The following is a 16,659-nucleotide window of genomic DNA, read 5'->3' on the forward strand; positions in this document are numbered from 1 at the left end:
TATTGCCCTGCACTCATTTTATTTTAGGCAATTACTGGAAAAATTGTACTCTATTCCTGGATTTGGACTTCAGAGGACCACTCTGTTTACCCTCATTTAAAATCCCTACTTAATCCTATGCAAAAAAAAGTTCTTTTTGCCTTCAATGGCACTTAAATAAATAGAATTTATATTGTTCTCTGTGCAAGGATAAAGACAGATAAAGTTATTTTACACGAGTACTCTCTATCATTATACACACACACAGAGCAAGCACTATTATCAGAGTATGAATAGTCTAAGAGCAGTTCTGAACCCTCCTGTATGCATACAGACACAGTATGCATGTGTATAGCTTGAAAAATATTTGTAGCACCTTCCAGCTCAAGGACAAGCCTCCCTAGTAACATAGGCAACAGCATTTATAATGCCATAAATGGTGTGTATTGCACAATATTTAATTGCCAGGGTACTATCTTATAATGAAATGAAATTTTTTGAATTTTTGTTGCTTTTCTATCTATCAGCAGAGTTCACTCCATCTTATTCTCTTGCCTTTCCTATCACAGATGAAATTTTTCTTCATTTATTCCTTTCCCTTTTTATCTCCTGAACTGCTTGAGTTCTCATCCTACATTTTTTTATTGTTCTTTTTAATTTTTGCTTCCTTGACAAAACTCTTAATAATCTATTTTTCTTTTTTCTTTTGGTTTTTTTTATGTCCTCCAACTTGCTCTCATCTGTGCCACAAAGCAGGCACATTTCTTATATTCTACTGAAGACAGACACACTAAGCTATAAATTACCTTAGTGAATTACCTTGTATAATCCTCTTTGCAGTTCTTCCAAAAAGAGGAGAATGTCACAGGATTTCTTCATTCTTTAACCTCCTGCTTAGCTCATTTTTGCATCTGAAATTCCCACTTACAATTTGCAAGCTAAATTCTTGCAAATATAGTTTTAAGTCATACATTCAGTAAAGACATTTTGTAGGTCCACACAATTAAATTATTTTATAACAGCCTGTATTAATCTTCACCATTCTTCTTGTACTCACTAAAATACATACCTGTACAAATCTCTTCTGTCTCATCATCTATGCATTCTCTGTCATCAGATTCACAAAATTTACCATAGACCAGTCCATTTCCTTCTGAGTTTGCACATTTACACCTGCCACACTGACACGTGCCTGTAAACATTTAAGACAGTACTCAATGACTGCAGTTTATGGAAAGAGTTTCATTAGTCCATTAGAAATGGTGCATATTTTATTTCCGAGAAGGCTGAAATCTAAAAATCATCCGGCCAAATAAAGACAGACACAGAAACAATCCATATCAACAAAAAGCCTAATCTTAGCTGTAAATAGATACAACATTCAAGTGGTTCATTTTTAATAAGGAGCACCATATTTTCCTAAGTAAAATTCACTCCTAGAGTCGTCTGTCTGACTTCATGCAACTGAGGTATGAAGTCAGCTTTGGAAATCATATCTTCTGCCTACTGAAAGGAGAAAATTTAACTTAGTCGTCTTCTCAAGAATGAAGCCTGGTTTTGTCCAGCTCCACAGCCATGTTACATGAGAGTTACAGGGCATGGCTACTGAGGACCTGAAAATACGTCTGCATAAATTCACGAAGTTCCTTTGCACTCTAGTCTCCAGTCCCTTTTCTACAACCATCATCTGAGGATTAAGATTTTATAAGTATAGCCTTGGAGAAAAAGCCAGGAATCAAAGGAAGGAAACATTGGTGAGGAACACCTGCATGAAGACCTTATGATCAGATGTCAGGAAAAAAAGACTCAAGCTAGAAAGCAATTACTGCAGCAATACATTAATTATACAACAGACAAGCTAATTCCAGAGAAATACATTTATAACATTATTAAACAAACCATAAGGTATTATAATAGCATATCAACATTTTTACTGCAAAGTGCATGTTTTTCCAGTGGTATTGATGTCCACATTACAAGTTATTTCATTCATTTGAAGAATTGTAGGAACCTCTATCATAGCAACTTGTTGTTTCAGGACTTTGACCCAACCTAAGCTTTTAGGGCTCATTTTTCTTCAGTTTGTGGGTGATGTCTCAGAAAAGAGTAGATCTTGCAAGAACGTTAAGAGCTACAACAAAGACACTTGCTGATTTGTCACAAGTAAGATGGGTTTTACCCATGTCAGACCAGCAAGTGGTTTGAGAACATGGGTCTGCCTCAGCTTCTCCCTCAATGTAAGTACCCCCGGGACTCCCAGATGCTTTGGACGTGTAGAGCTGTTTTTTCTCACAACATAAACCACAACAGAAAACTTTCTGACATAAGGAAAAGCCAGAGCGCTCAGGCGATGCAAAGGATGGAAATGGGTTTGTAAACAGATCTCTCTTCTGTCACCTCTGGTCTGGTCGCACATTTGCTTCTTGGTCTTTTTGAGCAGGGATGCCCCGTCACCTCAGTGGCCACCTCTCTCCATGACCGACCCTCCCAAACAGAAAAAGTTTGTTTTATTGCTCCCAGGGAAGGAAGAATCCCCCCTTTCCCCTCAGAGAGTCTATCTGACCTGGAGCGCAGTTGCCAGGGCAAAGCAAACAGCTGCCCTCTCCTCCTCCTCCTGAATATTTTCTAGTTTGGAACATAATGCATGATAACATATAACAGCCATAAAAAAACATAATAAGGAGTTCTACAGTCAAAAAACCAAAGATACTTTAAAATCACGTTACAAACAAAAGTATTACCATGCCGGTCATATAAGACACCCCTTTTCCCTACCTCTAACACATTTATTAAAATTGTAAGGGGCCTTTGTGCAATACCATGTTAAACTGGGGCCCTGTGGTCAATGGGCTTGCACAAGCTGTTTCAGCAGTCACTGGTGTCACTATGCCAGCAAATATAAATTTAAAAAAAAAAGGAACTTAATTCACAAGACTCATAGTCCTCACGTTACATCCATACATATTTTAGGAAACATGGTTATTGACACAAAAGAAGTCCTCCAAAATAGAAGGCTTATGCCGATATTACACAACTAGTTTGCAGAAATCATTTTACATTTCACCATTACAAGTATAGTACAAGTTTTACTAAACTTCATATTAATCCAAATGAAGAACAGAAGAATGGGGCTCTGCGACATACATGGCCAGTCTAAAAAAGTAAACTTTAAAAATGTTTGCAAGAGCTAATATAATAAAATAATAATAATACAACTGATAAGACAACATAAGTAACCTACAGAACTAGAATAATATGCTACAATTACTTGGAAAATAAATACAAATAAAATTTTTGAGAAAACTGTCTTGTTTACAGATAATTCCCAAACAGGAAAAAAGATAAAATGGCAAACTGATTCATAAATTGGGCATCTAAAGAGGTCAGACAGACTGTGTCCTAAAAGTGTCCATTACTTCCCATCGACTAAAAATGGAAATTTTTCACATAGAGAATCTTGGTTTAGGTAGGATGCCCTAGTTGCTCTGACAAATGATTAGGAACAGTTGAGTCAGAAAAATTAAATTTTGGGGGGATCTTGATTGGTTCATGAAAAGAATTACAATAAATAGTAAGCTGTGTGACAGCAGAGGACTGTTTTTGCAACAACTCATGCCATCCCTTTCCATCTTCCACTGGCAATTAAAAAACAGAGCTCAGACCCCAAAGGCAATGTTGGCAGTAGATCAAAAGACAATCCCATCAAGACAAAATATGTATGGTTACAGCCCATCAAAGTTACCCCAAACTCCCTAGCCAGTCTCATTGGAATTCCTGTCCTGTTTAATACCAGCAAAACCGAAAGCATTTATTCTTCTTATCCCACAAACATTCCCCTCTTAGCCACTTTTAGTGGTTGTTCAGCTATGTTGGTTTTCCTGTGAAGACTCAGTGATAGACAGACAGGGGCCACTTCTAGCCAAGGAAAGAAAGAGGAAAAAAGGTGTTAACAACCTTGTTTAAGTACTTCGACTGATCACAAGGAACTATGCTTATTTTTGAGAGACAGTTTCTCATTTAGGTGTCTCTCATTTGTTAGCCAAACAATCACGAGTTTCATATAATCTATATTATTGTCATAAATGAAATGTATCTTTTACCCAGAATGCTGTATGCTTAAAATTTTACATTAAATTGGTTTCACATCTTGTTGTGAGAGCCTAGCTTCTCTGTAGCAAGTCCCACAAATCCTTTCGGTTCTTTGCTCATGTCAGCAAATACCTTGCGAGAAATTTAGTTGCGTGAAAATGTATGGACCCAGACAGAAATTAGAGGCCAGCAATAGTGAGCAGAAGTGGGGTTCCTGAAACATTCTCTCACTCGGAGATCAATGTAATGGAAAAACCGGAAGGCAGTTTCTGGTCTCAAACCTTGACTGGTAGGAACTGCCCTTCAAAATTTTACCATTCTGCTGTGAAGTCTGCTAAAAGGCTGTTTCTTTTTCCTCTGATTTTTTTTAAGGAAAGGACATTCCTAGTTAAGTTAGGATGAGTTATAAAATTAAAGAATTAGAGAAAAGAGAGTTATCAAATCAGAAAAGTGAAGATGAAGTACCCCATTAAAATGGTTCAGCAGATCTTCCAGAACTGTTTTTAATAATCATTGTTAGAGCTCAAAAGTGTCTCAAAAAACGTCCAGCTTATAAATGTCCTGGAAAAATATTTGCAAATGCCATTTCTGCATGCTATAAACACGACCACAAACAATGACATCACTTTCTGTGTTAGTGCCATGACCATAACCTTTTGATGGGCAAAATACATGACACAGCTGCAGCTTCATCAACCTAAAATAGCTATGGATAAACTAGAGTACAAAAGTAGGCATTCTGAATCAGTGCACATCATATGCACAGGAATAGGCCTATAGGAAAATTAAGCATTTTAGTATACACACAGTTATTTCTCAGTCTCTTAAAACATACTCTACAAAATTCCTAATTAGAAAAGAAATTACAGTGATTCTCAAGATAACACAGGGAGAACATCAAGCCATCAAAAGCAACAAAAGACATCTTACCTGCACCAGAACAGATGATATCTTGAGAATTCTTGCACATTTCATTGCTTTTCTTCCGTGTAAGATTGCAAGTAGTTGGGTACTGACAAGCTTCACCATACCAGCCTTCATCACATTTGCACTTCCCACAGTCACACTTCCCATGGCCTAGCAATGGAAGGAAAGAGTGTGTCGAGTCCTTTTTTTCATTCAGAAAGTGATATTTTCTAATCCAGCTTTTAAAATAGATTCCATCAATTATAGTTTTAAATGAAGATGATTAACAGATTCACTTAACGTAGTTCATATGCAACTAAAAATAGAAATGAATAAATATGATCTTAAATATGAGGAGACATCTGAAATCACCATGACTTTGAAATCTAATGTATGCAATTTTGATAGGTCTACATACGAATTCTTATTTTAAGAAGGAATACAGAACTAAAACATCCTGTATGAACTATGGGCTTTCTTACTACTTTCACCTCTTTCTCATTCCCTTATTTGTCTATTGTTAACTATTATTAACACAACAAAACTCCAAGTGCAGAGACTCCATTCACCTCCTTGGCCAGCTGTAGGCAAAGAACAGCTAGAAACTGCAGCCTGAGGACACAGGATTAACGATTATGGTACAAACCCTGAAAAGCAGCATGGATAGGGCCAGCTACAGCAGCAAGCAGTAACTCCCTCATGCAGCAGTAGCTGCAACTCCTACCTCAACTGAAAGGTGCAAATCCTTCTTCCTGAATCCTCCTCTGGCTACTGGTTCCTCCAGCCCTCTCCCACCCACTTAGACTCTACTGCGTTGCTGCTGCAAAACTGAATTTTATCTTTAAATATTGACACAATATTGGCAATATAGTGTATTTCGATACTCATAGGACTATATTTACTTATGATTATTTGCTAAGTGTGAAGTATCGTAAAGAACCGATGCAGCTGCTCAATCTATTAGGATGTGGCATGCTAGCCTTCAATCAGTTGAATAATACATTGCTTAAAATTTGTAATAGATCTCATAGCATGAAGAATTATAAAAGTAAGGAAAGTGTAAGTTCTTCAGTTTTCTTTAAAAATACCCAAATTTGCAGATGAATTGACAAATTACACTATTTATGTTGCACATTAAGTATCATGTTCCACACTGAATTCCAGGTGCAAATTTCTATCACTTAATTCTTTAGCATTCCTTTACAATTTTAGGTAGTAAATGTGAAAACAATTGCAAATCTTTTAAACTAGAATATTCAATTTTAAAATAAATACCATTTTAATGTATATCTGATTGACAGAAGATTCCCTTCCAATCACTAAATCTCAAAAATAGAATCTTATTGCAGTCTATTTTAAATGCATCTGTTGCCTGCAGTTAGTCAACTGCCTGAAAATACGAGCCCAGCCTGCTGCCAATAAGAAGGAATTTAAATAACTATTGTAAATAGAAAATTTTAAAGAGTAAGAGGAGTATCTTTTGTTGCTCAATAAGATGTTGTTTGCCTTCCGAGACGGTCCTAAGACAAGATACGGTTCAATAGCTGAAAAAACCATAGTTGAAAAACATATGAGAGAATCATGTTAGTTCTTCTTTTAAAACAGGAGTTGCCACCTTAAAAATTGCTGAATAACTCTGTTGGTAAAGGACAAGGGAAAAAAAAGTAGGATATAAAATATATAATAAAAACCTACTCTTGTAATTACTCTGCTTCACTGACAGGTGATAGCCTAAGCCATCCTGGAAAATGGCGATAAGTCCTAGGGTAGCTTAAAAAAACTAAAGACAAAACATAACCATCTCCCTATATTTTCCTTCCTTTCAAGGATTACTTATCACAATGACTTTGCATTTTCCATGTTAGGCGCTCCTCTGATTTAACAGTTTGAAGTCTGCTGCTGAAGAAAAGATGCTCTAATAAAAGGAGGACTGATTTTCCTGTTCCCGTGTCTAAATGACAAAGTAAGGCAGAAGCCTCTGCTGGTTAGTACTGACGGTCCAGCCACACTAACCTCTCTCAGAGATGCACTAATCTAACATGTGGTGCATAAAGGAAAAAAATAATTTCACTTAAAATTCATACAGCCTGCTTAAAGAAAATGAAGAGAAGAATTCCATGAGAGTAGCCATACGGCGCATTTTCTTGCCTTTATTTAACAACAAAATACAAAAACCTGAAATTAATGAAATTAACTGAGAGAAATAATGGAAGATCTCTTGCATGCAACCGAAAGAAACTATAAGGAATTTAACTAATATGAATTTTTAAGATTGTATTAATGATTTTCACCTTGGCCACCCCCTTAAAATATCCTAATTTTGCCAATTGGATTTCATTTTTAATTGTAAAGCAGTGGTAATATTCTGCCCAAAAATTTGGGTGAGAGAACTATATTGAAGTGTAGAAAGCCACAAAACTGCCTGCAATAGCTTGTGTAACTCACTGTCTCTTCCCTGTCACATAGACGATGCAGTAGGTCTGCAAGTCAATTTGATATAGTAATCGTTTTTTTGCTTATTTCCCACATCCACGTGTACCAATTTTATGGCCTTCCTCATGGCAAAAATAGTGATGTGATGAACTATAAACCAAGTATGTGATAAGCTGTAAGAAAATTACAGAGGGTACAAAAGGTTTCTAATTGGTGGTTTCAGATTTTCAGAAAGGTTTGTGTAGGATCCCTTTTTTTAATAGCAGTGGTAATATTCTGCCCTGCCATGAAATTAACTGAGAGAAATAATGGAAGATCTCTTGCATGCAACCGAAAGAAACTATAAGGAATTTAACTAATATGAATTTTTAAGATTGTATTAATGATTTTCACCTTGGCCACCCCCTTAAAATATCCTAATTTTGCCAATTGGATTTTTTTTTTAATTGTAAAGCAGTGGTAATATTCTGCCCAAAAATTTGGGTGAGAGAACTATATTGAAGTGTAGAAAGCCACAAAACTGCCTGCAATAGCTTGTGTAACTCACTGTCTCTTCCCTGTCACATAGACGATGCAGTAGGTCTGCAAGTCAATTTGATATAGTAATCGTTTTTTTGCTTATTTCCCACATCCACGTGTACCAATTTTATGGCCTTCCTCATGGCAAAAATAGTGATGTGATGAACTATAAACCAAGTATGTGATAAGCTGTAAGAAAATTACAGAGGGTACAAAAGGTTTCTAATTGGTTTCAGATTCCTTTCAGAAAGGTTTGTGTAGGATCCCTTTTGTTGTATATAAGTTTCTGTATCACTTAGAAAGCAAATAATATTATGAAATAGTAAATAAGGACTAAATAGCACTATGAAAGCTGCGAGGTGATACTGTAACTTCCCAGAAAATAAATTCTACCAATAAGGGGTAGACCCAGGTATCTGAGGATGTGACACATCACGCAAGAAAAGTGAGCTACAAGACCTTATTAAATAGTTGGTCAAGAAAACTGTATCTCAGAGTAAGTGATGACACATTCATTCCATTTTTTAAAAAATGGCTGTAACATGAATAAATGCTAAACATAAATCAGAATTTCACTTGAAAAAATCAGAAAATAAGGGAAATAATGAAGACTCAAGGAAGTGCTAGAATTCCTTTAAGAAAAAGACTGGCTGCGGCCTGTGAAAAACTTGCAGCTTCAAACATGTGGAAAAACCTATTATAACAAAGGTCTCCATTTCTAACTAGATGAGCAGTCACCTCAGAGAGTATATCTGGAGTATGCAGAAAGCTTGTAGGGTGGAAAATGAAACTAATATGCAAGGAAAACTGTCAGATGTCAGAAAATATATGGAGAAAGTGAGAACAGAAAATGTTAGGCAGGGTCAGATCTTGCAAAATTGCAAGTACTAAAATGTACTTTCATCATCCAAATAAGAAGAAAACAGGAAAAAGAGTGGCTTCACCAAGCAGCAAAAAGCAGTTAAGATTACAGATAATTTACAGACAGTCCAAAACAAAATTAATATGGGGATGTTGACTACAGTAGCAAATGCAGTGTGGCAGACTGTGGAAATGAAAATTACTCATCTAAGATGAGAACAAAACAAAGACATAAAACTGTTTTTAAGGAAGTGTCTAGACCAGGAGGGCGAGACCCCATAATCTCCACTTGAGAGTACTTACAATACTTGCACATGTAAGGCCACTTTAATAACAAAGACTTTTAATGAATCTATCAGGCTAGCAATCAAATGTCTGAAAAATAAAAAAACCTAACTTTTTTTCTTTTAAGAAAAAGGGATGTACATGATCCAGGCAACATAAAAACAAGTGGCTCTGACCTCATGAGCTGTGCAGGGATTTGAAACAAATTATGAAGCATTGCATAGCTAGAGACACTGATGTAATGAAAAATGGAATATAATGAATAACAGCTTTATCCCAAAATAGGCTGTCATTATGCCAAATTAACCTGGCATATCGCTTTATAAGATGACTGATATTTTAAGAAAAGGAACACAGGAAATCTAGCTGATATGATCATATATATTGGATACAATGCCACTTAGGAAAAAAAAATTATTCTGGATAAGGTAGTCTAAAAATGTAAAAGAACCACAACTTGGTTTAAGGGTAGGAAACAACATTAGGACCAAAAGGGATATTGCTGGGATAGAAAAAGATTACTGGTGGTGTTTCAAAGGATGTTTTTGGAACCAAATGTGTTTACTGATATTGATAGAAAAATTCAGAGTATGCTAACAACATTTGCCAATGACGCAAACCCATCAGCCCTCAGTAGAAAGGTGAAGATGGAAAATCATACAGAATGAACTGGACTGACAGTCTGAAGGACTGAAGTAATAAAAGTGGATTGAAACTAGAAATAGAAAGCACAGGGTCACACAGCAGGGACAAGGAAAGGATGCCATAGGCTAAGGCCTCCCCAGTTGGAACTAACAAGAAGAGCTTGAGCGTATACTCATGTCAGCTGTGGAAAGATGGTGCAACTACGTCTTTAGCTGAAAAGAGTCTGAGATGTACCTGTTGAAGATACATCAGTAGGGACAGAAAATGGTAGCAAACTTGCATTTGAAATGCTACACACAATGTACGTAAAATGGACATGGGTATGGGTCCAATTTATGCTGGAAAACCCCAATTAGGTCTCTAAACCTCAGAAGAACGAGTCAAGTTTTCCAGGGAAAACACTTGTAGAATTTTAGCCACTTGCAAAGTTGCAATAAGCTAGGAATTAAAACATCTCAGCTGAAAGATGGTAATTTAAACCACAATCATTTGGCTCTGATCACATGCTTTTGCCCTTAGACCCTTACCTTCATTCTAAGTGCATTCTAAAAATGTTTTTCTACTACATGTTTGCATACCTATAGGTCCAAGAGCAAAGACACAAAGGTTAAATCTCTGACAAAAAGTTCTGGATCCACATCTGAACTGCATGTATTCAAGGCACCGATTTGGAAGCCTGATTTCACTGAGATCCATCTGTAATCCATCATGAGAGACAGGCACTTCTGCAGAGTGACTCAGGTCCTGTGTGGGCTGGAGAGTCCTCAGAGGTTGGCTGTCTTTTCTTCACTAAACTACTGGGAAGCGTGCAATGATTGAATAGGATACACGAACTTAACTGGTGGGACTTTGGAGTTTGGTGCATCACTAGACATGTATGCGTGCAAATAAAGATTCGTTCATTTATTTTCTTTTGCTTCACTTATCTATACAATAATCTATGTCGGGTGTTAAAAATTCTGACACACTTTGCATAAAAAAGGAGAAGGATATCAGCTTAGTTATAGGTTGAACTCCATCAATTTCTGAAAACAATTATATTACATAATTATTGGGTAAACCAGAAACTGAATTTGAATATTGCTTCCATTTCTATGTGCCTACAGAAACTGTAGCATTCAGCAGTGCTATTGCTATTTCTGTGCCTCCCTCTGGAAAAGATTCTCTCCACCTTTGTACCAGTTTTGGTTCAGATTTTTTTACTTCATACTAATGTTCACGATGGCTGAAAGCTCTGCTGCATCCTAGTGGTTAAACTTTCCATAGGCAATGCAAACAGTCAAAACAAATGACTTGTTCTCTTACCTACCATGCTCTTGCCACCTAAGAGCATGTGTGAATGTATGCATATCTATGTGTCGTGATTATCTTGTCTACTGAGCAATGGCATGGCACAAAAATGCAGACTCCGCAGAACCACTTAGCAGAAAACAAAAATAAGAAGAGACTGGTCTTGAGGTTAAGAACTCAAATTGAAAGAAAGGTGACTGGGTTCAACTCTTGGATCTTTCATTTTCTGGATAGCTTCTGGCACAGGACAACATCACCAGGGCTCCAAGAGATGATCTTAAACTCTCTTCTTTATAAAGCCGATAACGATAACTAACTTTGTCATAGAAATTTTGGTAAGGACAAATTTCTTGGTGTTTGACAGCTTTCAGATGTTATGTATGATTAGAGATAGCTAGTTTAAAAAACAAACAAACAAAAAAACCCCAATGAGGCAACGTAGTATCTTTGAAATTACATTCAACCTTTTTCTCAGTAAGATGAAAAAAGCATTCCCTGTCTAGGGGCAATTGTAAAACTATAATCATGTGCTTGTTAAACTGCAAGGACCAAGCTCTTAAATAAATTCTTGGTTCATTAAGCCAACACTATTGGACATACTGCCTTTGGTAGAATACCAGAATATGTATGTGGTTGTGCAGCATTAGATATAGCACAGTAACTCTCACTACAAAAGAAGTCTCTTATTGGAGTACAAAGATCCAGGCTGTTTGACCAGACATTAAAATACACTCTGATGTCCTTGCTGTCACTTATTTTTAACAACTAAAGCCCAATTATTCTATTTAAGAACACAACTGAGGGCAGTTCTCATTTTAAAATTGTAATGGAATCAATTTCCTACAGGCAGGTGAGATTTAGCACAAGGATTCCTCTCTATAGCATGAAGTCAGCCATCAGAAGGAAATCAGCAGCTGGCATGATAATTGAATTGGGCTCATTATTATTCATTTTTAGCAACGACTGAGTGATTCATGAAGTGCTTTTCAAATCTAAAGAACACTTCATGAAATAGGTGAAGAAATATGAAGAACTTGTTGTTATGGATTCCCACTTTAAATTGGGATGTTACATAGGAAGGATGATTGAATTGTAAGAGTTGAAAATTTTGGGAAAGTAAAAAATTAAAACATTGTTCTGCACTTTCAACCTAGACCAGCACAATGAAGATGTTTTCAATAGTTCTTTCCAACTGGTTGACTTTCTTGTCTATAGTTAGTGAAGCAGATTTTGCTACTTTACACCAATGTAAAGCTAGCAAAAATATTTCAGATTACACTAGGATAAGATCAGCAAAATGGCCTATTCTGTTTAGTTGCATTTGAGATTCTCAATAACTATGCCTTGCATTCAGCTGAAGCGTATCTCTGAGTCTCTTTTTTCAGAATTGTTGGAGTTGCAGTTTCTGAAAAACTTGTCACTGTTTCTGAAAGTTGGTATCGTTACCTTTTTTTTCTATGTCAATATGCTTGAAACGAATCTCTCTTTAAGGTTGGGGTCTTGGTTGTTTTTGTTGTGCTACCTCCAGTGGAAGCCAGACGTCTTCTAGACCTTTACAGCATACCCTGGGGATTCTGTGCCTACTGAAATTAGGTTCAGCAGCGCTGGGGTTTTCACAAAAATACTGGCTCCTTCACATCCCAATCACTTCTTTCCCTTCCTGTGCTGACACTATAAGGCTAAACTACAGATTGGTTAAGGGGACTGATTTGAATTTAGAAACAACTCAAAAAAACCCAGGGGGAAACTTGAGGGAAAAGAGCTGCCTAATGATAGTAGAACATTTCAAGCCAATTTTGCCACTCAAGCCCCTTTATCACCAAACCACAGCCCTGATAAGAACTGCATCAGAGGTTTTCAAAGCGACCCAGTAAGCCCAGAGGGCTTTACAGAGGAAAAAACCTAAACCTTTATTTACCTATTTTCAGAAGGCTCTTAAAAATGCAAAAAAACTTTGAACTTAGAAGTTCTTACATTAAGCCAATTTCTCTGTGTTTATTTAGGGTGTCCAGACCTTGAAGTGGCCCAGAATAACAGATACAAACATTCAGCACTGGCCTTTGGGCAGCCTGGGAGAGCAACTGAGTCACTGTGACAAGAGCACACGGGGTCTGTAACACAGTTTATCATTAGTTTTCATCTCTCAGCTCTCTTTAGTGATTGGATTCCCCCCACTCCTTTAAGTCCATCTGAAATGGATTATCGGAGTTAAAATAAAAAATGGTGACAAATCATCTCCATTTAGTTATTACTGGATGCACTTTAACAACAAAGACATCATAAATGGTATGAAATCGTAACTCCAACAGAGGTACTAGAGAACAGATAAATACAAACCAAACTACTGTATATACTTCTTAAGGAAAAGCCCTCTAGTAGATAAAACAAACAAACAAACAAAAGTCCTATTGCACTTGTTGTGCTATGTGTGCAGGGATTGCTTAGCACGATGTTTTAGTAAACAAATATTCAATAGTGTTCTGAAAGAAGATAATCAATCAGAACCCACATTACAATATAAAAAATATGCCAGAGGTGGGTGTGAGGGCATGACTACTGATGTTATTTAATTTTCAGGTTATAAATCAACTAGCTATTACAGATATTTCTATTATACACACTCTGCAATATTATTTCCAGCAATACCCTCTTTGTTCCATGTTGACATGAGGAACTTAATACCTTGGTGTGTTCTCCATCACTTGAGTCAATGTGAATACTGCAGTTTTAAAATCCCGTATCCCAGTACAAGTTGTGCAAACAAGTTGATTTTAAAGTACTATTGCTAAATTAGGAGATTAAAATTATTAATATTTGCATGAGAATATTTTAAGAAAGCACTTAAGGTTCACATCAGCAGCATACATGACCTGTAAGTAATGTGCTCTCATTAGATAAAAACTGTTATTTTTACATTAAAAAAAAAAAAAAAAAAAAAAAAAAAAAAAAGGATCCTTCTACTGGACTCAGCAATTTATTCTTGCAGCATATGAATTACTTTCTGTTAGTTCATCCCCTAAATTCTTTATGTGCTTAGCTATGTGTTGGTTTGATAGAGTATCCCTTTCTTTTTGCATTTTATACAATTAAAGTTCTGCAAAACTCAGCTGTTTAAACTCTTGGAAACTTGTGCACATTGGAAAATATTGATCCAGAATATGCTGATTTGGCTGGGATAAAGTTAATTTTCTTCACAGTAGCTAGGAAATTTAAAACTACACTTACTGTCAATTACAATTCCACTGCCAAGATTAGAATTTAAATTACAGTAATGTTTATAAAAGCTGTTAATTGCACACGCTGGTCATAGGTTGTTTTTAATATGTACTATCCTAATCCTATATTTCAGAACTTCAGAACAACAGTTTCTGAAAGAGGCCAGGAAGGATTTTTACTCTTTTACATGGTCCATTACTTGGTTTAATTTTTTTGAATTTTTTCTCTCTCACTGTTCTATTACGTACTGAAGATCAGTCACAGGAAGAGACAGATCTAGGTGAGCTTGTCTCCTGTGCTCTTAAAACTTCTCTGCACACAACTCTGTGTGTGTCAGGTAATATGGTTATAAAGCTCTTTCTACATCTCCATCAACCTGCTTCTGCTTAAACCCCAAATAAGGCATTAGAAACCAAGTTTTCAGCAAATATGTATTAAACCAGTATAATATGGAGGATCTAATCCTATAGTGCTTAATGAGGATGTTTAGTTAATCACAGACTTTTAAACCAGAATAGCCCACTGTGGGTGTCCAGACCTGTCTCTTTTATTCCTTTTCCCCGTTCTGGTCAAAGGAGTTATTTTCATTTTAAATTACCTAAATTTCCACTTGGTCAATACTAAATTATCCATCTGCTAAAGCCTAACCTTGCTTTAGTTAATAGTCTCAGGTTGCCCAAGATCATATAACATTTGGCAAGTTCAGTTATTGGGAAGGCAAGTGATTTTCATTTTACAACTATTTTACTGAATAATCTAGCTAATTGCAATCTTCATACTTTACATTTCACATCACAGTCTTTGAAATATTCATTGACATATGGTATCAATGATATATCCATTGGTATATGTCACGACTAGAGAAAGTCACAAAGAACAGAATCACAGACTGGCGGAGGTTGGAAGGGACCTCTGGAGGTCACCTAGTCCAACCTCCCTGCTCAAGCAGGGTCGCCCAGAGCTGGTTTCCCAGGACCATGTCCAGGCAGCTTTTGAGTATCTCAAAGGATTGAGACTCCACAACCTCCCTGGGTAACCTGTGCCGATGCTTAGTACCCTCACTGTGAAAAAGTCTTTCCTGATGTTCAGAAGGAACCTCCTGTGTTTCAGTTTGTGTCCTTGTCTCTTGACCTGTCACTGGGCACCACCAAAAAGAGCCTGGCTCTGTCGTCTTTGCACCCTCCCTTCATGTGTTTATATACATTGATGAGATCCCGCCGAGCCTTCTCTTCTCCAGGCTGAACAGACTCAGCTCTCTCAGACTTTCCTCATAGGAGAGACGTTCCAGTCCCTTCATCATCTTTGTGGCCCTTCACTGGACTCTCTCTGGTAGCTCCATATTTCTCATGTACTGAGGAGCCCACAACTGAGCACAATAAGTTAAAACACTTTCAACAGGCTATTTACTAAAACTAAAATATTTAAATAAAATTTTAATAATACAAAATTTTATTAAAAGTAAACCACAAGGTTTTGAAAATATTATTCTAGTTAATGGGGAAAAGAGGGGATGACATGAATAAGAAACAAAACTGAAGAGAATAAAACATTTTCATTTCGGCTACTTGGTTTAAAGGTACTGTGTTCTATGTAGATGTGTTAGATTGCTTGCAAAATTACAAAATAAAATACATTTTTAATATCAAAAAGTTTCAATTGACAAAAGGATTTTTTTGGAAGTTCATTTCATGGCAAATTCTGAAACCTTTTTTGGTTATTGTTTGAAAAAATAATGTACAAGACATTAAAATTTCCAAAACTTTGCTACTCCAAGGTCATTGTTTCCAGTTGCAACATATGGCAAGTGTAATACACGGGTTTAGCACTTTTATGTACTCAACAGTGCTCTGAGACCAAACTGTCTTTCATAGCTTGAGTCTTTTACTGGAGGAGTATATAAACCCTACATTTATGTATGCAAAAAATTATGTGTTTTATTACTGCATATGTGTCATTAGTACAATACTAAATCATAGCAAAAGGGTACAAAATATAAGAAAAAAAACCCCAATACTGCCGATTAGTGGCATTTCCTTTTTCCCCCTATTGGCTATGAATTCAAATTCCCTGTAAAGTGAACAGACTCAATTGTAATAAAAATCAAGTAGATATTGTGAATGATTAAAATGAAGGAAAGCAACACTCAGTTGAATGAGCTCCAGTTTGTTACCCTGGGGGTGGCACAAGTTGATATAATTTTAAATGTGATTCATGCTGTTTAGACAGATGATATAAGTATCTCAGGGAGACAGAGATAAATTAGTTTTATCCATCAAAACAGTCTAGAGTCAAGGTTTCCGTTAATAATTCAATGGTTCTGTGAAAGATTCCTTACTTATTTTTAACCAAATGGTTTCTCATTTTTTTTGAAGAACAAAAATAATCAACTTTTAAGTAGGAAGATCTTTTAATAAGCAGAGCAAGTATTCTTTGGCT

At 36.3% G+C, this 16,659-nt stretch overlaps 1 protein-coding gene across 1 annotated transcript in view; it reads right to left on the reverse strand.

Moving 5' to 3' along the window:
• ITGBL1 (integrin subunit beta like 1) overlaps positions 1 to 16,659 on the reverse strand; it is a 163,771-nt gene that overhangs the window by 92,198 nt on the left and 54,914 nt on the right. The window contains exons 3-4 of the mRNA XM_009288253.1: positions 4,999 to 5,145; positions 1,049 to 1,171 (exon numbers count right to left, since the gene is read on the reverse strand). Of these exons, the coding sequence (XP_009286528.1) occupies positions 1,049 to 1,171; positions 4,999 to 5,145 (270 nt within the window). The remainder of the gene's footprint in view (positions 1 to 1,048; positions 1,172 to 4,998; positions 5,146 to 16,659) is intronic.

The sequence above is a fragment of the Aptenodytes forsteri genome, unplaced genomic scaffold (assembly GCF_000699145.1).
Source record: "Aptenodytes forsteri isolate BGI_AS27 unplaced genomic scaffold, ASM69914v1 Scaffold123, whole genome shotgun sequence".
Taxonomy (NCBI): domain Eukaryota; kingdom Metazoa; phylum Chordata; class Aves; order Sphenisciformes; family Spheniscidae; genus Aptenodytes; species Aptenodytes forsteri.